The sequence below is a fragment of the Prionailurus bengalensis genome, chromosome D3 (assembly GCF_016509475.1).
Source record: "Prionailurus bengalensis isolate Pbe53 chromosome D3, Fcat_Pben_1.1_paternal_pri, whole genome shotgun sequence".
Lineage (NCBI taxonomy): Eukaryota > Metazoa > Chordata > Mammalia > Carnivora > Felidae > Prionailurus > Prionailurus bengalensis.
In genome coordinates, this window is record NC_057356.1 from 31,880,953 (window position 1) to 31,903,020 (window position 22,068).

Below are 22,068 nucleotides of genomic sequence, written 5' to 3' on the forward strand. Positions count from 1 at the left end.
AGCAACTCCATTTTAGGACCGTTGTCTTGTTTTTAACACAGAAAACAATCTACATTCTGACTAACCTAATAGGATTCTTGCTGAAGGCAGGCCAGGGTGATCAGACATCACCTGGGGGATAGTGGAAAATGAGGAACCTGATTAAATGTCCAGGGTGAACAGATATTGAGAATGGGGGATTCTGGATAAATTGGCTTAGTAAGATTCTTGCTAAAATTAGACAATGCAGAGAAACACAAAGTCCAAAAGTCAAGGCCTAGTTGAAAAAGTACTCAGAGGAACCTGTATAGAATTTGGTCAAGGTGTGAGTCTTTGTCATTTCATTTAATTTTAATTAAAATTTAAACTTCAATATTAGACAGCATAGCTAAAATTTTTCTAACCCTTCACATTTTTTATGATGATATAACAAGATACTATAAGCATTTAGAATTTACCAACAATGAATTACCTTGACCTGAAAAGAGATGATTTCCATAACCAGCATGTTTGGGCTGTAATAGATGACTTGTCCTTTTTATAGGTAACATTAATTTTTAATCGTGTCACGTTTACTTAACCACCTGTATTCTTCCTAACTCCGGGAGAGGCTGCCTCTCCTTTTGCTATAGCGGATTATTTGGCACAAACCCCTCAGGTATACAAGAGCTGGCATCAGGGCTGGTTTATGCTCTCTTGTGAGAGCTGAGAAATTTGTTTCAAAATTGGACACAGGCTGCTAAACTGACCTAGATGACGTTTAAAATAAAATGACAATCTCGCATTAAAAAAAAATTAGGAGTAAAGAGAAAAAGAGAAATGGGACAGCAATAAGTAAGGAGGTCTTCCCAAGGGATTTTGTTGGTCCGCTCCATTCCTGGGAAATTCGCGGTACTGCTTCACCTCCCCTGGTGCGGGGAGCACAAGTCCTGAGAGCGGGTCACCTTCCGCCCAACTTCCCGACAACAGCCTCACGGTGGTCCCCTTGGCCCCGCCCCCTCCACCTGGGCGCCCTATGGGCCACGCCTCCCCAGGGCGCCCCGCCCCGCCGCCGTCCGATTCCGGGAGGCGCGAGTCGGCGCGCTGACGTCCGACGCTCCAGGTACTTTCCCCGCGGCCGGCCGGGCCCGGCGTGGGGGCGGGGCGGGGTGCGGAGCGCGCATGCGCCGCAGCGCCAGCGTTCTCCCCGGATCGTGCGGGGCCTGAGCCTCTCCGCCGGCGCAGGCTCCGCTCGCGCCAGCTTGCTCCCGCCGCCATGTCTGCCACCGTCGAGCGGGAGTTTGAGGAGTTGGATGCTGAGAATCGCTGGCAGCAGCTGTACTTGGTGAGTCACAGGCTCGCGCAGCAGCCGCAGTCCTCCGCCGAGGACCCAGGCTCGCGCTCGCCGGCTCCCTCCCGCCTCCCCCGCCTTCTGCTCCGGGCGGAAGTGGCGGAGCGCGGGCCGCGTCAGGGGCGCGCGTGCGCCGACCGAGTCTCTGATCCCTTTGGAAAAAATGATTTTAGATGGGGTGGGGGTGGGGGGGGTGTTCTTCGTGAGCGCAAGCGCAAAGTCGGTTCTCGAAGGCGGCTCCACAGCGGCACCTGGTGGCGGGCTAGGACAGGCTCCGCGGCCGGGGGTGGGGAGACCCCGGGAGGCTGGGGAGTACCGGTGAGACCCGTGGGCGATCCGAGAAGCTGCTGGGGGCCGTGAGGAGCCTGGCGAGGTTTGGGCGGGGGGCGCGGGCGGGCGGCGGGGAGCCGGCGGCAGCCTCGCGGTCGCTCGCACGCTCCGGTGCCAGGCTCTGCCCATGGACACCTTTTTCGCTGGCCAGGTGTTCTGTGGCCGCGCGGGCGGAGGCGGACCGCGGCACCCATTTCCAAAGGCGCGGCCGGCTCTTGCCCCGGTTGTTGTGGGTGACTCCGGGGCCTCTCGAAATGGTAGTGCCTAACCGTAGTGGTGGCGGAAGCTCGCGGCGAATCAGCAGTCATCGTGTTTTCAGAGAGCGCAGTGTCTTCAGCGCGTGGGTCGTCCTCCACAAACAGCTTCCAGACACGAGAATAGGGTTTGGTTGTGTTAGTTAAAAGAAAGAATAAGGATGTTCTCTTTTAAATTTTATTTACTGAGGAATAGTTAACGTACAGTAAAATACACAGATTTTATACATGGAATTAAGCGAGTTTTCTAAATGTATATACCTGTGCAAGCCCCAAGTCAAAATAAAGAGCTTTTCCATTACCTCGAAGGTGCTGTCATGCCCTTCTTCCATCTCAGAGACCACTGTTCTGATTTCTTACCACCATACAGTAATCTTGCTTGTTGTTAAACTCATCTGAATGGAATCATGTAGTTGAATTCTTTTGTGACTAGATCAACTTGAGAACCCTTTAATTCAAATAGGATTTTATGCCTTTTGAAATGATTTAGATGCTTGTTCTGTACTGTTTAATTATTAGCATATTATTCCCAAGGTTGAATTGAGTGGTTGATGAGTTAAATGCTGCTGCTCCTGCTGCTCGGTTCACTCTTTTTACATTAAAAAAAAAAAAGTTTTCCTGTAAATTTGGATGATTCTGGGTTTTTCCCCATTTCATTTAGTTAAATGACAGTAAAAAGTGTTTCCTTGGTCATTATGATTAGAATGTAACATTTTCTTCTTGAACACATTATCAGGAAGTGTAATAAATACCCTGATTCACAGGAGTACAGAGTATGTTAGAATAGAGTACTAACTTTTAAGAATGTTGGTAAGGGCTTTACCATTTATAGAACATTTTAAATGCAAATTCTAGTAGGAATCTTTATGTGAGAGCCTGCCAGCTGTCTCTTCTTCTCCAGTTACATTTGTTTAAATAGAAGCTTCTGTTTCCAAGTTGCTAGCAGTATATCAAAATACAGCTCTGAGAAGAGAAAGGTGAATGCTGCAGCTTAATTCAGCTTAACATTTTGGTTAGACAGTTTGATTTTGGGGGGGGATGGGGGTATCATTAATATCTTTGAAAATTTAATGAAAACTGTAATCCCTCTCACCAGAAAAATGTACTTTCTTACATCCACTGAAAATTTCACATTTAGTTTCAAGGAGTTCAAGAAACCCTTCCATGGATTCATGCCAAGGAATCCTTCAGTGGGTTGTTCATTGCTCTTATTATTTTTTCCTAATGGAAGAAGAAGAGCACTCGTTTGGTCAGTAGAAATCATGTAATAAATATACCCTCTCTCTCTGACCCTCCCCCTGTTCATGCTCTGTCTGTCTCTGTCTCAAAAATAAATAAACATTAAAAAAATAAAAAAAAAGGGGGGAGGGGCACCTGGGTGGCTCAGTCGGTTAAGCGTCTGACTCTGGCTCAGGTCGTGATCTCACAGTCAGTGGGTTCGAATCCTGCGTCGGGCTCCTAGGCTGACAGCTCGGAGCCTGGAGCCTGCTTCGGATTCTGTGTCTCCCTCTCTCACTGACCCTGTTCATGCTCTGTCTGTCTCTGTCTCCAAAATAAATAAATATTTTAAAAAATTAAAAAAAAGAAAGAAATCATGCAATATACATGCTATTACAGTAAACGTAGGTCACGAACCAAGAAAGTTAGTAATGGAAAGCAAGTATAGGAAGAGATTTTCCTTTGACTCTAGAATATCCATTCAGCCACACTACAAACGTATTGAGCATCAGTGGTGTGCCAGTCCCTAGCTTTGGGCCTTGGAGATTCAACAGAGAGTGCAACAGAGTTCCTTCTCTTGAGGAGTTCACATTCTAGGACTTGTTCTTTTGAGGGCCTCATTGCAATTCCCCATTTTCACTCATTTACTTGTAACACATCTATTATGTGTCAGCATTAGACTGAGTCCCAGCCCAAGGATCCACCCTGCCATAGAGTAGTAAATAGGTAAGAAGATGAAAACATAAAGTAAGAAATGCAAAAGCTAGTGTTAAGCACAGGGTGCTGCCTAGTCATCCAGAGGGGTGCACCTGGGAATTCTGGTGATGCTTCCTGGAGAAGGGATGACCTTACCAAAGTCTTGAAGGACAAGTTGGCCAGGTGTAGAGAATAAAGGAGGGGAAAAGAATTAGTGCCCCAGAGAAGGAAGGAATGTGTACAAAGGCACAGATCATAAAATCCCATGAGGACTACCAACAAATTAGTAAGATCATTCTACTAGTGTGATGGATGGGGCTAACTGTAGGCAAGTAGCACAGAGAAGTAGTCTCTTGAAATGAACCTGAGGAGAAATGTTGACCTCCTGAACTAAGGCAGTGGCAGGAGGAATGAAGGAAGGGGGGATACACATTTGAAGTGGGAGGGGGATAGATGTATTTGGTCTTGAAATTGTTCAATTCAGTTTGAGATACCTGTGAGACATCAAAATGGAAGGAAATCGTTTAATATATCAATTTGGAGTTCAGGAGAGGCCTGAGCTATAAATAGCATTTTGGAAATCATGAGCACATAGGTGGTCTTTGAGGTCCTAGATGTGGATGAGATCCTCCAGGGAAAATAGGGAGAGTTTGGAAATGCTGAAGGCCAACAACAGAAATCTTGACCACTAACAACAATTAAGGGCATAGGTAAAGAAAGAGGAGCTTGCTAAAAAGAGTGGAGAGGAATAGCCATGGAAGTGGGGAGACAACCAATGGTGGGTGTGAAGGGAGTTGATGGTCAGGAGGGCCACATGCAGCAGATGGCACAAAGTCAAAACTGAAAGGGCCTTTTGATTTAAGGACTGGATGATCAATAGATACCTTTTTTTTTTAATTAAAAAGTTTTTTTTTTTTAAATGTTCATTTTTGAGAGAGAGACAGAGTGTGAGCAGGGGATGGACAGAGAGAGAGGGAGACACAGAATCTGAAGCAGGCTCCAGTCTCTGAGCTGTCAGCACAGAGCCCGGCCCGAGGCTTGAACCCATGAACCGTGAGATCATGATCTGAGCCAAAGTGGGACGCTTAACTGACTGAGCCACCCAGGAGCCCCAACAGATATCTTTAAAGAGAGCAATTTCATTGGAGTACAGAAGTCAGATGCTGAGCATTGAGAAGAGAAGGTGGGAAGAAGTACAACCAAGCAAGTGTAGACTGTTTTTTAAAATAAGCTCAGCTTGACCAATGGAGTGGGGAAGGTAGCTAAAATGAAGCACATTTATGTCCCTTCACTACTGAAAACCTTCAGTGGTTTCCCATTGCTCATAATGTAAAATTCAGATCCTTCTGTGGCTTGCAAGACCACATGGCCTGCCTGCCCATATGACTTTCTTCCCTCTTTTCCCCTGGGTTCTGTTCCTTGAAAAGTGCATGACCATTCTCCCCTGAGGGCCTTCATAATTGTAGCTGTCTTTGCCTTAGCACAACTTCTCCCCTTTTCCCCCCGCACTTTTGCTTAACTGCCTCCTACTCATCCCTGAAGTCTCACTTCCTTAGGGGGTGCCTTCCTGACCCTCCCATGCAGGATATAATCCCCTGTTACATACTCCATAGCATCACATGACTTCCCCTTTCATAGCAATGTGTTGGATGCAATGCAGCAGCAGATTATTTAGGGAACACAAATTTGCATTAAGCAAACCACTGTTAACTTGAGTAGGGAAAAGTGTTTAAGTGGGCTCTCTGCTTTGATTATCACAAGACAGGGTGGTATTTGTGTTAGGTTTTTTGTTGTTTTTGTGTGTGGTGTTTTTTGTTTTTTGTTTCGGCAGTGCTAACTGGATTAGGAAAAGAAAAGCTTTGCTGTTTGTTTTTTTTTAACTTTTTAAATGTTTATTTGTTTTGAGAGAGATGGACAGCACAAGCAGGGGAGAGGCAGAGAGAAGGTGAGAAAGAATCCCAAGCAGGCTCTGCACCATCAGCACAGAGCCTGGTGTGGAGCTTGAACTCATGAACTGCAAGATCATGAACTGAGCCGAGATCAAGTCAGCTGCTTAACCAACCGAGCCTTGCAGGTGCCCCAAGAAAAGCTTTACTCTTGAGCAAAAAGTAGATGTAACTAGAAATTGGACTTGCTTAGTGGTATAAGAATTTTTACTTTACACCTTCTTGAAAGTCTTGCAGGAACAGTGAATTTATTATTTGAGTCTGAAACTCTTCAGCCCCTTACTTTTTTTCACCCAGTTTGAAAAGTTGGTTTTATAACACAGCTTTTGATAATAGGAGATTTTGTGTCAGAGCCAAACAGACTATGAATTTATCTTTTTCACTACCTCATCAGAGCTTCATGCAGGCAGTGCCAGTGCCTTGCACAGCATCAGGCACCTAGTGGGTACATGGTAAATATTGTTGAATAATGACTTCTTACCAGAAAAGGGTGACTTGATATGTTTACATGTTGGGGTGGGGGTGGGGGGAAGGATAAGCCTAAAGAGAGAGGTTGGAGGTTGAAAAATAGAAGGAATTACTGTTGGAGCCAGAAACCTTGGAAAGCAAGGTGCTGATGGGAGTAAGAGCACACAGGTTGAAGAACTGGCCTTGAAAGGGCACAACTAGCAGTAGTGAGATTGCTAGAAAAATCTAATTTGGTCTGACTGACAAACTAATGACATTAATGTAGTCTGAGGTTAACTCTTGCTTTTTGAGAAATGTTCATGATTGCTTTTTTGCTTTTAGTCACTGCTGATTGCTGTCTGAATCAGGCTGGGGCATGAGAGGGGCAGAGAAAGAATGGAGTTTTGTGAGCTTTCAGGGAAGGGAGTACAACTGTAGGGAAATAGCAAAAAAAACACAAAAAATGTAAGCCATGGAATAATGTTTCTAGTAAATGGTGGCTCAGAAAGAATTTGGTTGACTAATCAGAGTTTAGGAACCATGGAACTCTTAACTGGTCATTTTTCTTTATTAGAAATTTGTAGTTCAGGATGCCTGGGTGGCTCAGTTAAGCGTCTAACTTCAGTTTAGGTCATGATCTCACGGTTGGTGAGTTCGAGGCCTGCATCTGGCTTTCAGCTGTTTAGCGCACAACCTGCTTTGGATCCTCTGTCTCCCTCTCTTTCTGCCTCTTCCCCGCTTGCGTGTGTGCACATACACTCTCCCCCCACCCTTACCCCCCCCCCGCCCTAATAAATAAACATTAAAAAAAAGAAATTTGCAGTTCAAATATTGTCAGTAAGAGCAGGTTGTGAGTTTTTTTTGTTTGTTTTTGTTTTTAATGTATTTATTGTTTGAGAGAGCGAGAGCATGCTCGCTAGCAAGTGGGGAAGGGGCGGAGAGAGGGTCAACAGAAGATCCAAAGCAGGCTCTGCGCTGACAGCGGCCAGCTCTATGCGGAGCTCAAACCCCACGAGTCACGAGATCATGACCTGAGCCTAATGCTCAGTCTACTGAGCTACCCAGGTGCCCCAAGAGCAGTTTTTTACTACTTGGGCGTCAACTACGTTTTGGAAGTAAGGTATCAAGGGAAGTCTTCTAGTATTTATAGTAGGTAGTCATAGGGTAAAAAGCAAAGCCTGCTTACTCTAAAACACTTCCTTTTGCATTGTGTACTACACATTGCCCTGCAGTTGTTTAATCTTAGGGTTTGGGGTTTCACATCGTTGCATGTGCTCTTGCTGTATCAGATTCCTTGAATTTCCTTGAAAATAGCCTGTTTTCTCACACCTTGGAGTCTGCACATGTTGGATATGTTCTATGCCTACCTTATCTATCTAGGAAACCTCTTTAAGACTAGACTGTGGTCTCTTTAGGCAAAGCTATATGTTCCTTCTCTGATTCCTGAACCCTCTGTGTTCTTTTATTGGAGTATAAATCACATCGTTTTAGAATTGTCTGTTAGCTCCTTAAGGAATGCTTTATTTTTGTTTCCGCACCATTAGCCTGTAGTTCTGAGATGTTAGATGCCCAGTAGTCACTAAACAAAATAATACTGTTTCCTTTTAAAATGTCAGCACCTTGGGGCACTTGGCTGGCTCAGTCAGTGGAGCATATGACTCTTGATCTCAGGGCTGTGAGTTGGAGCCCCACATTGTGTGTAGACATTACTTAAAAATAAAATCTTAAAAAAAAAAATGTCAGCACCTTGGTTTATTCCAGCCCCCTCATTCACAGCTGAGGAGACACCCATCCAACATGAGGTTATGATTTATGTAAGGTTACCATATCCAGTGGTGGTACAGATGGGATCCAAATCCTGTCCTTATTTTTTTTTATTTAAAAAAATTTCTTTTTTTACATTTATTTATTTTTGATAGAGACAGAGCATAAGTGGGGGAAGGGCACAGAGAGAAGGAGACACAGAATCCAAAGCAGGCTTCAGGCTCCGAGCTGTCAGCACAGAGACCGATGCGGGGCTCGAACCCACAAACCGTGAGATCATGACCTGAGCCAAAGTCAGATGCTCAACTGACTGAGCCACCCAGGCAACCCTGAATCCTGTCCTTATAATTCTCATTTCTGTGTTACCCCAATTTGTCAGTGTGACTGCTTACATTGCTTTCTCCTTAAGATCTACTTGAGATTAATGGAACAGAGGGAGTCATTTAAATTTTTCATAGCAAGGAGGGAGTGGAATGTATTATAATAGGTGGGGTCATTTTGGGGATTGGAGGCCTTTAACACAGTATCTAGGATCCATGGATTAGATTGGAAAGTGATTTCCAAGTCCCCTGAAACTGTATGTGTGAGTGTACCTGAGTATTTCATTTCTAGGTGATTCCATAGCTTTTGTCACATTCTCACATGGATCTCTATGACAATAGGTAAGGACCACTGTTTTAAGAGAGAGCAGCCTTGGGAATGGTACCCCAATAGAGAATATATAACTGGAAGTTATAACTAGGTTTGCCTCTGATATATGTTCTGTAGTACTGATGCCTGTCTGCAATTGTGGAAATTCAGACAGTCACAGTTGTCCCCTAGCCTTTCTAGCTTGCCTCTTTTTCAGTTTTTTGATTTTAATGTTTATTTGTTTCTGAGAGACAGAGACAGAGCACAGGCAGGGGAGGGGCAGAGAGAGAGGGAGACAGAATCCACGAAGCAGGCTCCAGGCTCCGAGCTGTCAACACAGAACCCAACGTGGGGCTTGAAACCATGAACCATGAGATCATGATCTGAGCCAAAGTTAGACGCTTAACCCACCAACTGAGACACCCAGGCGCCCCTAAAAAAATTTTTTTAATGTTTATTTATTTTTGAGAGAGTGTGACAGAGGGGCAGAAAGAGAAGGAGACACAGAATCTGAAGCAGGCTCCAGGCTCTGAGCTGTCAGCACAGAGCCCAATGCAGGGCTTGAACTCACAAGCTGTGAGACAGATCATGAGTTGAGCCGAATGAAGTTGGATGCTTAACTGACTGAGCCACCCAGGTGCCCCACTTTTCTTTCTTTCTTTCTTTCTTTCTTTCTTTCTTTCTTTCTTTCTTTCTTTCTTTCTTTCTTTCTTTCTTTTTTAAGCCATTTGTATTTCCTTTCTTTTTTTGGTGTGTTGGAGATCTTTACACATTGAGGAAGTTAAGTTTTTGTCATATATTGCAAATACTTTTCAACCTATCAGTTACCTTTGACTTTGTTTATGGTATTTTTTCATGTAGAAAACTTACGTGTTTGCAAAATCAGATTTATGAGCCTTTCTAGGTTTTTGTGCCATGACTTAGAAAGACCTTGTCTATCTAAGGTAGCCATCCAATTAAATTTTTTTTGTGTGGAAAATATATAATAAAATGTTCCATTTTAGCCATTTTTAAGTGTACAATTCAATGTCATCGATTCCATTTATATTGTTGTGCAACCATCACTGCTGTTTCCAAAACCCTTTCAGCACCCCAAATAGAAACTCTGTACCCATTAAGCAATAACTCCCTATTTCCCCCTCCTCCTGTTAACTTCTGCTCTACTTTCTATCTGTGAATTTGCCTATTCTAGAGACCTCATGGAAGTGAAATCACACAATGTTTTTCCTTTGTGTCTGGCATTTCACTTAGCATAATATTGTCAAGGTGGAACTATGCTGTAGCCTGTTATCAACTTCATTCCTTTTTATGGCTGACTAATATTTTTTTGTACGTATATACCACATTTTGTTTCTCCATTCATCTGTTAATGGACATTTAGGGTGTTTCCACCTTTTGACTATGAATAATGCTGCTGTGAACATGGCTGTGCAGATATCCATTGGAGTCCTTATTTTTAATTGTTTTGGATTTGGACCTAGAAGTGGAGTTGCTGGATAATATGGTAATTCTGTGCTTAGCTTTTTGAGTAACTGTGAACTGTTTTCCTTAGTGGCTGCAACATTTTACATTCCCTCTAGCAGTGTTTGAGGTTCTGATTTCTTCATTTCCTCACAAACACTTGTTATTTTCCATTTTTAAAATTATAGTCATGCTAGTAGGTATGAAATGGTTTAGATTGCATTTCTGTAATGACTAAGCATGTTGAGTATCTTTTTCATGTGTTTATTGACTGATTGTAAAACTTTGGAAAAATGTCTATTCAAGTCCTTCACTTTTTTTTCCCCCTAAGACTCCATTTTTTAAGAGCAATTCTAGGTTCACAGGAAAATTGAGGGGAAGATACAGAAATGTCTCACATACTTCCTGACCCCATACATGTATATCCTTCCCTTTATCAAAATCCCTTGCCAGAGCGGTATGTTTATTATAATTGATGAGCCTACATTGATATGTCATAATCATCCAAAGTCCATAGTTTACCTTGGGGTTCATTTTTGATGGTGTACATTCTGTGGGTTTAAACAAATGTATTTGAATCCAGCATTATGGCATCATACATAAAAACCCTGTGCTCTCCCTATTCATTCCTACCTCCCTTTCCCAACCCCAGCAACCACATTGATTTCTTTTACTGTCTGCATAGTTTTGCCTTTTCCAAAATGTCATATGGTTGGAATCCTGTAGTAAGTAGCTTTTTCAGATTGGCTTCTTTCACTTAGTAATATGCGTTTAAGGTTCCTATGTGTCTTCATGGCTTGATAGTTCATTTCTTTTTTTTTTTTAATTTTTAAAAAAATGTTTATTTATTTTTGAGAGAGAAAGCATAAGCAGGGGAGGCACAGAGAGAGAGGGAGACACAGAATCCAAAACAGGCTCCAGGCTCTGAGCTGTCAGCACAGAGCCTGACGCAGGGCTCGAACTCACAAACTGTGAGATCATGACCTGAGCCGAAGTTGGACACTTAACCAGTTGAGCCACCCAGGCGTCCTGATAGTTCATTTCTTTTGAACACTGAATCATATTCATTTGTCTGGATGTACCATAGTTTGTTTATCCCTCACCTGCTGAGGGGCATCTTGGTTGCTTCCAAGTTTTGGCAGTTATGAATAAAGCTGCTATAAACATCAGGTTTTTGTGTATATGTAAATTTTTTACTTCTTTGGGTAAATACCAAGGAGTGCAGTTGCTGGATCATATGGTAAGAGTCTGTTTAGTTTTGTAGGCCAAAACAGCCAAACTTTTTTAGGACTGTACCCTATTGGTGGGAATGCAAACTGGTGTAGCCACTCTGGAAAACAGTGTGGAGGTTCCTCAAAAAGTTAAAAACAGAACTACCCTATGGCCCAGCAATTGCACTACTAGGTATTAATTCAAAGGATAATAAAATACTGATTTTAAGGGGCACATGTACCCCAGTGTTTATAGCAGCACTATCAACAATAGCCAAATTATGGAAAGAGCCCAAATGTCCATTGACTCATGAATGGATAAAGAAGGTGTGTGTATGTGTACACACACATACACAATGGAATATTACTCAGCCATCAAAAGAATGAAATTTTGCCATTTGCAATGATGTGGTTGGAACTAGTGTGTATTATGCTAAGTGAAATAAGTCTGAGAAAAATACCATATGATTTCACTCATAATGTGGTATTTAAGAAACAAAACATGAACATAGGGGAAAGGAAGGAAAAATAAGATAAAAACAGAGGGAAATAAATCATAAGAGACTCTTAACTATAGAGAATAAACTGAGGGTCACTGGAGGGGAGGTAGATGGGGGTGGAAGGATGAGCTAGATGGGTGATGGGTGTTAAAGAGGGTGCTTGTTGTGATGAGCACTGGGTGTTATATGTAAGTAATGTATCAATGAATTCTACCCCTGAATCCAATACTGCCCTATATGTTAACTAACTTGAATTTAAATGAAATCTTGGAAGAAGAAAAAAACAAAACAAAATGGCTGTACCATTTTGTATTATCACCAACAATGAATGAGTTACTGTGTTTTATGTCCTTGTCAGCATTTGGTGTTGTCAGTGTTCCAGATTTTGGCGATTCTAATAAGCGTCTGCCTATTTTTATGTTGTTTGTCCTCTTGTTCAATGGTAGGAGTTCTTTGTATATTGTGGTTATTAATCCCTTATCAGATATGTGATATGCAAATATTTTCTCCCAATATGTGTTTCCTTTTAAGTGTATATTGTTACTTGATGTTCAAAAGCCTTTAATTTTGATGAAGTCCTGTGTATTTTTTTTGTCACCGTGTGCTTTTGGTATCACGATGTAAGAAACTATTACTATATCCATGATTATGAAGATTTTCAATCCCTGTGTTTTCTTTTAAGAGTTTTGTAGAGTTAGCTCTTACATTAGGTCTTTGATCTGTTTTAGTTAACTTTTGCATATGGTAATGGTCCAGTTTCATTGTTTTGCTTGTGGATATCCATTTTTCCCAGAACCATTTGTTGAGAGATTTTCCTTTCCACACTGAATGATTTTGGCCTGCTTGTTGAAAATCAAGATCTGAGGGTTTATTTCTGAATTCTATATCCTGTTCCATTGATCTCTGTGACTGACTTTATGTTATACCACATTGATTTGATTACTATAGCTTTGCAGTAAGTTTTGTAATTGGGAAGTGTGTGTCCTCCAACTTTGTTACTCTTTTTCAAGATTGTTTCGACTCTTCAGGGTCCTGTGAAATTCCATATGAATATTGGGATGACTTTTTTCATTTGTGCAAAAATTGTTGCTGGTATTTTGATAGCGATTACATTGAATTAGTGTATCACTTTGGGTCATTTTGTCATCTTAGTATTTAAATCTTCCAAACCATGAATATAGGATGTTTTTGTATTTATTTAGGTTGCCTTTAATTTCAGCTGTGTTTTGTATTTTTTAGTATACAAGTCTTTCACCTTTTTGGTTACGTTTATTGCTAAGTATTTTATTTTGATTCTATTGTAAATGGGATTATTTCCTTAATTTCCTCTTTGGATTCATTGCTACTGTATAGAAATACAGCTGATTTTTGTGTGTTGATTTTGTGTTTTGCAGCTTTGCTGAATTTGTTTATTAGCTCTAACAGGCTTTTTTGTGTGGGCTCTTTAGGATTTTCTACATAAAACATCATGTCATTTGTGAATAAAGATAGTTTAACAGCTTTCTTTCCAATTTGGATGCCTATTTATTTTATCTTATTATTGCCCAGTTGCTCTGGCTAGAACTTCAGTACTGTGTTGAATAGAAGTGGTGAAAATGGGGGGGTAGGGTGGGGGGGTACCTGGCTGGCTCAGTTGATAGAGTATGCAACTCTTGATCTGAGCCCCATGTTGGGTGTCAAAGATTACTTAAAAATAAAATATTTGAAAAATAAATTTAAAAAAAAAGTAATGAAAGCGGGAATCCGTGTCTTGTCTCTGACCATTTTTCCTCCTAAATAACTGCCTGCTTTTATGATACTGTTTGTTGAGTATCCTATACCTCTCTCCTTCCTCTTCCCCCCATTTGCCATCTTTGTAATTTGCGAAATTCCTATATGTGTGTATTGGGTGAATGAAGCATGAGCAAATGCCTGTATGATCTGATCTCTCTGCACTTGTTCATCCCCATTTCTTGTATTTTCCTCTCTTAAGCACCACAGGTTTTGTGTTGCTTATACTTCTTGTAAGATACCAGTTATTCATGCTTTCATTTATGTTTTATGTACCTTCACATCTTTGTGACTTTGCACAAGCTGTTTTTTCTACTTAGACATGTCATTCCCTACTTGTTTACATGGCATACTCCTGGTCATTGTTCAGGTTTATTCATGCACTGTGATCTTCACTTCCCCAGGTGAAAATAAATCCACTTTCTGTGTTTATTTATTTGTGTATTCTTTTTTTAGTTTATTTTTGAGAGAGACCGAATGCAAGCGGGGGAGGGGCTTAGAGAGAGGGAGATACAGAATCTGACACAGGGCTTGAACTCATGAACCAGGAGATCATGACCTGAGCCGAAGTTGGATGCTTAATCGACTGAGCTACCCAGACACCCCTCTGTTTATTTTAAATGTGAGCATACTTTTCTTATGGTACTTATTAGACTGGCTCCTTGATAGTCTCATGAAAATTCTCAAGTTTGATTATAAAAAAAGAGAAAGTCATTAGATACAGTTGTACAAATAGCAGTAAACATTGACAACAAGAATAGTGATAGATAATGATAAGTGGACATAATTTTCCAGGTTCTTAATCTCATTCAGTAGAGGCTTTTTGTTGTTGTTGTTCTTATTTATCATTGAAATGACCAAAATACAGTGATAAGAAAAAATCTACATTATTATTTGACATGAGAGAAGGATCCTACCCATATATTTGAGACTTAGAGGATTTTTTTTTTCATTTTTATTGAGAAATCACTATACATTTAAGGTGTACAGCATGATGGTTTGATTTCCATGTATTGGAAAATGATTACAGTAGGTTCAACTAACATCTATCTTCTTGTATAAATCCAATCAAAAGAAAAGAAAGGAAGGAGAAAATTTTCTTGTGATGAGAACTTTTAGGATTTACTGTCAACATTTCTCTGTATCACACAGCAGTGTTAGCAATAGTTACCATGTTGTATTACCTCCCTGGTACTTATTTATCTTGTTAACTGGAAGTTTGTATCTTTTGACCACCTTCCTCCAATTCCGAAACTGAGGGGATTTTGATAGTAAACAGTGTAAGCATCCACAAAAACTTGGGTAAGAGCTGATGCCTACGTTTTCTGTGAAGATGAACAAATGTTAGGCATGTGAAAAATTCAGCTCCTCAGAGACTCAACGGGGTGCCTGTGTGGCCCTGACTGGTTCGTAGACTCTTGGTCAGAGGTCATGATCTCAGTTTGTGAGATTGAGCCCTGTGTCGGGCTCTGCACTGAGAAGCCTGCTTGGGATTCTCTCTCCATCTCTCTCTCTCTCTCTCTCTCTCTCTCTCTCTCTGCCCCTCCCCTGCTTATGTGCACGAGCTCTCTTTCTCAAAATAAATTAATAGACTTAAAAAATTTAAGACTCGCTAGCAAAATAGTGCAAAATACCAAGTTAGCTTGACAAAAATCTCTGCATTTGGGAAAAAGATTTTTAAACTGAATATTCTGAGAAAGCATTTAAAACACATAACGGTCTCAAATCTTTGTGATAGGCAGTTCTGAAAGAAAGACCCTGAGGTGATACAATGATCAAAGAAATAATGGAAGAATACCTCTGAGCTGAAGAAAGCCTTGAATTTCAAGATCAAAGGGGACCAGAAAGTCTTCACCAGGAATATATTTAAAAAGCAGGAAAACCTGCATGAATTTCTGCATGCATCCTGATGACTTTTCTAAGTATTCAGGATAAAGAAAAAGCCCTGCAAGGTAGAAAAACAAGTAATCTTTAGAGAAGAACCAATGACATTTGCATCAGACAAATGCACTCTGACATTAGATGCCAGAAGATAATGGAGAAATGTCACCCAAGAGCTGAGAGAAATGGAATAGGTGTAGAAAGTAGGTTTGGGCAGTGAAGCCAAATACAATCTAGAGTTAACGCTAATAGTTATAATTATACTTGTAAACCTTACTTAAATGATAACTATCTTTGAAATAATTGCACATGTTAAAAAATATGGATCCAAAGTTCTAGCTTATTTCAAGAAGATTTGGGGGATTGAGCTGTAGGAAGAGAGAAGTGAAACCTATAATAATTGTACTATATATTTACCAGTAGGGATTTATTAATAGATAATTTTCACATTAGTAGAAATATATATAAGTCCAAACATGCTTTTGCAAAATTTTAAGACTAATTCCTGGTAAAATAGGAAATGGTGCTTTTACTTCTAAATTACTGGAAGTAAAGAGGAACAAAGAAAACGTGATTAATACAGAAAAAAAACGGGGAAAAGGAAATAAGGAAGCATAACATAGAAAACAGCTAATCGTTTCTGGGTGAAAGAATAAATCAAGACTGCCGTTAAAGACTAGAAAATAATGAGATGACACTATTCTAAACTTAGAGGATTTGAAGTTTAGAAGTTTGGACAGTCTTTAAAGTAAGAAAAACAAAAAAGAATATTAATGAGCTAAGTATTGTATTCAAGCTAGAAGAATGATAAAATGAAACAAAGCTTTAGAAGGGCAGATTGAATACACAGGAAAGGTAGAAATGAATGAGTAAGCATTTCCTCTCCCCTTCCAAATAGGTAGTTCAATTTTACCTATGATTATAGCCCTAAAACTAATGTGTCATCGACAGATATTATCTAGAGATAAAGTATAAAACACCATTCCCAAATTTATTCTGGGGATATAAAGAATTAGTAACACTATATATAGTGTTATATAGTGTTACACAGTTATATAGTGTTACCATAGTAACACTATATAGTAACACTATAAAATTCATCCTCATTGATTAAAGGACAAAAAAATAAGTGTAGTCATATTGAGATCAGTTAAAATTGAGCAACAAAAATTTTTTGAATACTTAAGAATATACTTAGGAAATGTGTTGGGTTTTACAGTTGCACCAAAAACCTTAAAATACTTAGGAATAAACCTAACCAAAGAGGTGAAGGTCTATACACTGAAAACTATAGAAAGCTTATAAAAGAAATTGAAGAAGACACACACACACAAAAGAAAAGTATTCCATGCTCTTGGATTGGAGGAACATACACTGTTAAAATGTCAATACTACCTGAAGCAATCTACGTATTCAGTGCAATCCCTATCAAAATAACACCAGCATTCTTCACAGAGCTAGAACAAACAATCCTAAAATTTGTATGGAACCAGAAAAGACCCCTAATAGCCAAAGCAATCCTGAAAAAGAAAACCAAAGCTGGAGGCATCACAATCCCGAACTTCAAGATATATTACAAAACTGTAATCATCAAGATAATATGGTACTGGCACAAAAACAGACACTCAGATCAATGGAACAGAATAGAGAACCCAGAAATGGGCCCACAAACGTATGGCCAACTAATCTTTGACAAAGCAGGAAAGAATATCCAATGGAATAAAGACAGTCACTTCAGCAAGTGGTGCTGGGAAAACTGGACAGTGACATGCAGAAGAATGAACCTGGACCACTTTTCTTACACCATACACAAAAATAAACTCAAAATGGATGAAAGACCTAAACGTAAGACAGGAAGCCATCAAAATCCTTGAGGAGAAAGCAGGCAAAAACCTCTGACCTCAGCTGCAGCAACTTCTTACTCAACACATCTCTGGAGGCAAGGGAAACAAAAGCAAAAATGAACTATGAAAAGCTGCACAGCGAAGGAAACAGCGAAACTAAAAGGCAACCGATGGAATGGGAGAAGATATTTGCAAATGACATATCAGATAAAGGGTTAGTATCCAAAATCTGTAAAGAACTTACCAAACTCAACACCCAAAAAACAAATAATCCAGTGAAGAAATGGGCAAAAGACATGAATAGATACTTCTCCAAAGAAGACATCCAGATGGCCAACCGACACATGAAAAAAATGCTCAACATCATTCATCACCAGGGAAATACAAATCAAAACCACAGTGAGACACCACCTTACACCTGTCAGAATGGCTTACATTAACAACTCAGGCAACAACAAATGTTGGCAAGGATGTGGAGAAAGAGGATCTCTTTTGCACTGCTGGTGGGAATGCAAACTGGTGCAGCCACTCTGGAAAACATTATGGAGGTTTTTCAAAAGATTAAAAATAGAACTACCCTATGACCCAGCAATTGTACTACTAGGTATTTATCCAAGGGATACAGGTGTGTTGTTTCGAAGGGACATATGCACCCTGTTTATAGTAGCACTGTCAACAATAGCCAAAGTATGGAAAGAGCCTAAATGTCCATCGATGGTTGAATGGATAAAGAAGATGTGGGATATATATACAATGAAGTATTACTCAGAATCTGAAAGAATGAAATCTTGCCATTTGCAACTGCGTGGATGGAACTGGGGGGTATTATGCTAAGCGAAATAAGTCGGTCAGAGAAAGACAAATATCATATGACTTCACACATATGAGGACTTTAAGACAGAGAACAGATCAACATTAGGTAAGGGAAACAAAAACAGGGAGGGGGACAAAACATAAGAGACTCTTAAATATGGAGAACAGAAGGTTACTAGAGGGGTTGTGGGTGGGGGGGATGGGCTAAATGGGTAAGGGGCATTAAGGAATCTACTCCTGAAATCATTGTTGTACTATATGCTAACTAATTTGGATGTAAATTTAAAAAAAGTAAAATTTAAAAAATTTTATTAAAGAAAAAAAAAAATGGATTCTACCAGAGCAGTAGGTAGTGTTCCGCATTTAAGCTGCTGAACAGTTATTTAGTGCTATAAATAGTCCCAAATACTATGCTAAAGATTTTTCTCTTAAAAGAATAAAGTTATTATAAGAATTGAAGAAAAAAAAAAAAGAATGTGCTTTTTACCTTGTTGGCACAGGATATCTCCTGCCCATTTCCACCCCTGACCCCTAGTGGCAAAACCAGTACCCGGGGCAGGCACACGTGAGAAGGACACAGGTCAGCAGAGCCCCCTTTTTATCTGCAACCCAGCCCAGCGATTTCTGCTTGTTCTCTGGCTGGAACTGTGTCACATGACTATTCTTACCTGTATTGGAGACTGGGAAATACAGGTTTTTAGTTGGGCTAACTGTAAGTTGGAAAGTAAAATTAGGAACTTTGAGTAAAAAAGAATGGGTATTGGGATAGGCGACTAATATGTACCTCTGGAGCTGCTTTTTTAAGTATTGGATAGGTTCTGTGTTGAGTCGACTCTAGTCTGGCATGGTGAAGAAAAAAAACTATTAGGGGTTTTAGTCTTCCTAAATGCACTGAAATTAAAGAAAGGTAAAGAAGAACAAATAATAACATTGGAAATGAGAGAAGGACCCTGTAAGAGTTATGTGGTTTTTTATTTTAATTAACTGAGAAAATAGAATGTATTTGTTATGAATATATTTCTTAACCCAAGAACTTGGCTGTTTTATGGTGTTTTGTAAATTAAAATTTCTTCTCTACCTCTATACTTGGGGCTCCATCTATTTAATTTTTTTTCTTTTTTTGGTAACATCAGTAATGATTTGTCACAGTGTACACAAATAAGTGTGTTTCTTTAGGCTAAAAATTGGAATCAGAAACTGACAGATAAACTTAACTGTGGAAAATAGGTTTAAATTTTTTTTAATGTTTTATTTTTGAGAGCGCGAGTGGGAGCAAGTAGGGGAGGGGCAGAGAGAGCGAGACCCAGAATCTGAAGCAGGCTCCAGGCTCTGAGCTGTCATCACAGAGCCCAACATGGGACTTGAGCCCACGAACCTAAAGATCATTACCTGAGCGAGATCATAACCGACTGAGCCACCCAGGTGCCCCTGGAAAATAGGTTTATATGTATAACACAAGCATTGAAGAAGGGCTCATGTAATGGAGGGACCCTCTGTGCCCAATAAAAATTTTTTTTTCTTAATTGAAGAAGTTCTTGATATAATCCGGATAGCAATCCCTTACCAGATACATGATTTGCAATGATTTTTCTCCCATTCTGTGGATTGCAACAACTTTTCAATCTGATTTTAAAACTATATAACATTAGAACTGATATTATACTAGTATTCATTAGAATTTTAGTTTATTTAGGGGCGCCTGGGTGGCGCAGTCGGTTAAGCGTCCGACTTCAGCCAGGTCACGATCTCGCGGTCCGTGAGTTTGAGCCCCGCGTCGGGCTCTGGGCTGATGGCTCAGAGCCTGGAGCCTGTTTCCGATTCTGTGTCTCCCTCTCTTTCTGCGCCTCCCCCGTTCATGCTCTGTCTCTCTCTGTCCCAAAAATAAATAAACATTGAAAAAAAAATTAAAAAAAAAAAGAATTTTAGTTTATTTTAAAGTAATATATGAACTCAAGAATATATAAATATATGGTTTAAAACCCAAATGGCACAAAAAGTGCCCAATAAAAAGGAGTTAAAAGGACAGGTTACTTTGGAAAGAAAGAGGGACAGGGTAAGGGGAAAGCCTTTAGCTATATCTGATTTATGGGGTTTTCTTTTTTTAATTATGTAAGTTTCAGGTGTACAACTTTACTGTTTGACATCTGCGTACATGACAAAGTGATTACCACCACAAGACTAGTTACCATCCATCACCATGCAGTTGGCCTCCTTCATCCATTTCACCCACCCTTAAACCCCCTTCCACATAGGTAACCTCTAGTTTGCTCTCTGTATCTGTGAGGTTTTTATTTTGTTTTGTTTTGTTTTTAGATTTTACATGTGAGTGACTCATACAGTATTTGTCTTTCTCCTGTGACTTATTTCATTTAGCATACCTCAAGGTCTATCTATGCTGTAACAAATGGCAAGGTTTCATTCTTGTTTATGGCTGAGTAGTAGTGCATTGTTTTATTTACATATATTTCACATCTTCTTTATCCTTTCATCTATCAATGGATGTTTAAGTTCTTTCCACATCTTGGCTATTGTAAATAATGCTGCAATGATGTGTTCTATTCCTTTTCTAAAAAGATTTGAATGAGATACTCAAAAGTGGCAATAAATGTTTAATTTCACTGATGGTAACATGAATGTGATATATATTTTTCTGTTTGATAGCTTTCATTATTAAAACAACTCTTTAGTTACATAAATCTGTACCCTTCCCTAGATGTTCACTTTTCCTCCCTGGAAGTTACTAACTTCTCATCTTCTTCTAGAAGTATTCAGTGTATTCTCAGGCATATATATGTTTGAGTGGAGTGCTGCCTCCCCCCATGAGAGCCTATTCTTTTGTACTTTCTTTCACTACACAGTGTATCTTTGAAATCCTGTCATATCACTGTAGCACTTGGTGTCCTTTTTCCTGATTCCCATGTATTCTGCTGCGTTGGTGCATTGTGATTTATCTCCCCAGTTCACTCCTGAAGGACACTTAACATTCTTGCTAATTTTTCACTGTTATGTACAGTGCACATCCTTGTGTGTACATCTTCACACATACCTGTGTGGCTATGTGATATAAAACCCTCCTAGAGGGTAAGGAGGGTGAATCAAATTTATGATCTTATTAAATCATTCTCAAAACATTGTATCTGTGTACGTTCTGTCAGTCATGTATGAGAATGCTTCTTCACTCTTACCTGCATAGTGTTTCAGAATTTTTTATTCTCACCAATTTGTGTCTCTACAGTTGATACAGAAGAGCTATTAACAGAAAACCGTATGTTTTAGTATTATTTCATATTAATATTTTTTATATGTTACTAACTTGCAATATGAAATTATTTGTACTTTGTAGTGTTTCAACTCTATAAAGTGTTTCAGATTATGCAAATAAATATAAGTTGAGACCTGACTGTTTAATTTTACATATAAAATTTATTACTTAATGTTTAAGAATGTTTATAATTAATGTGTGGAAATAGTTGACACTTTTTCATCTTTTCAGCTAATTACAATTATTTGTTAATGCGTTCATGGAAAAGTATTTGAAACTGAAAGGTAGTATTTCTTTTTATTTTTTTTGAAAGGTAGTATTTCTAGCCAACTTTTTTTTTTTTTTAACGTTTATTTTTTAGAGAGAGACAGAGTGCAAGTGGGGAGGGGTAGATAAAGAGGGAGACACAGAATCCTAAGCAGGCTCCAGGCTCCAAGCTGTCAGCACAGAGCCTGATGCAGGACCTGGACCCACAGACTGCAAGATCATGACCTGAGCTGAAGTCGGATGCTCAACCAGCTGAGCCACCCAGGCACCCCTCTATCCAACTTCTTATAGGAGATTGTGTAACTTTGGTACTAAAACTGAATAAATAACATGCAAATAGAAAATTAGAGGTCAGTTTAACTTAAAAACATAGGTGCTTACATTTTAAATTAAATAATGATGGTACATCCAGACAGTGGAATATTATTCTGCACTAAAGACAAGTGAGCTATCAAGCCATGAAAA

General features: G+C 39.7%; 1 protein-coding gene across 3 annotated transcripts in view; it reads left to right on the top strand.

Moving 5' to 3' along the window:
* The first annotated feature begins 1,088 nt into the window (after positions 1 to 1,088).
* PTPN2 (protein tyrosine phosphatase non-receptor type 2) overlaps positions 1,089 to 22,068 on the top strand; it is an 85,294-nt gene continuing 64,314 nt past the window's right edge. The window contains exon 1 of one of the 3 annotated variants that reach the window (XM_043559431.1): positions 1,089 to 1,303. In XM_043559431.1, the coding sequence (XP_043415366.1) occupies positions 1,235 to 1,303 (69 nt within the window). In that variant the 5' untranslated portion in view covers positions 1,089 to 1,234. The remainder of the gene's footprint in view (positions 1,304 to 22,068) is intronic. The other 2 variants (XM_043559429.1, XM_043559428.1) reach the window with 2 other exon arrangements.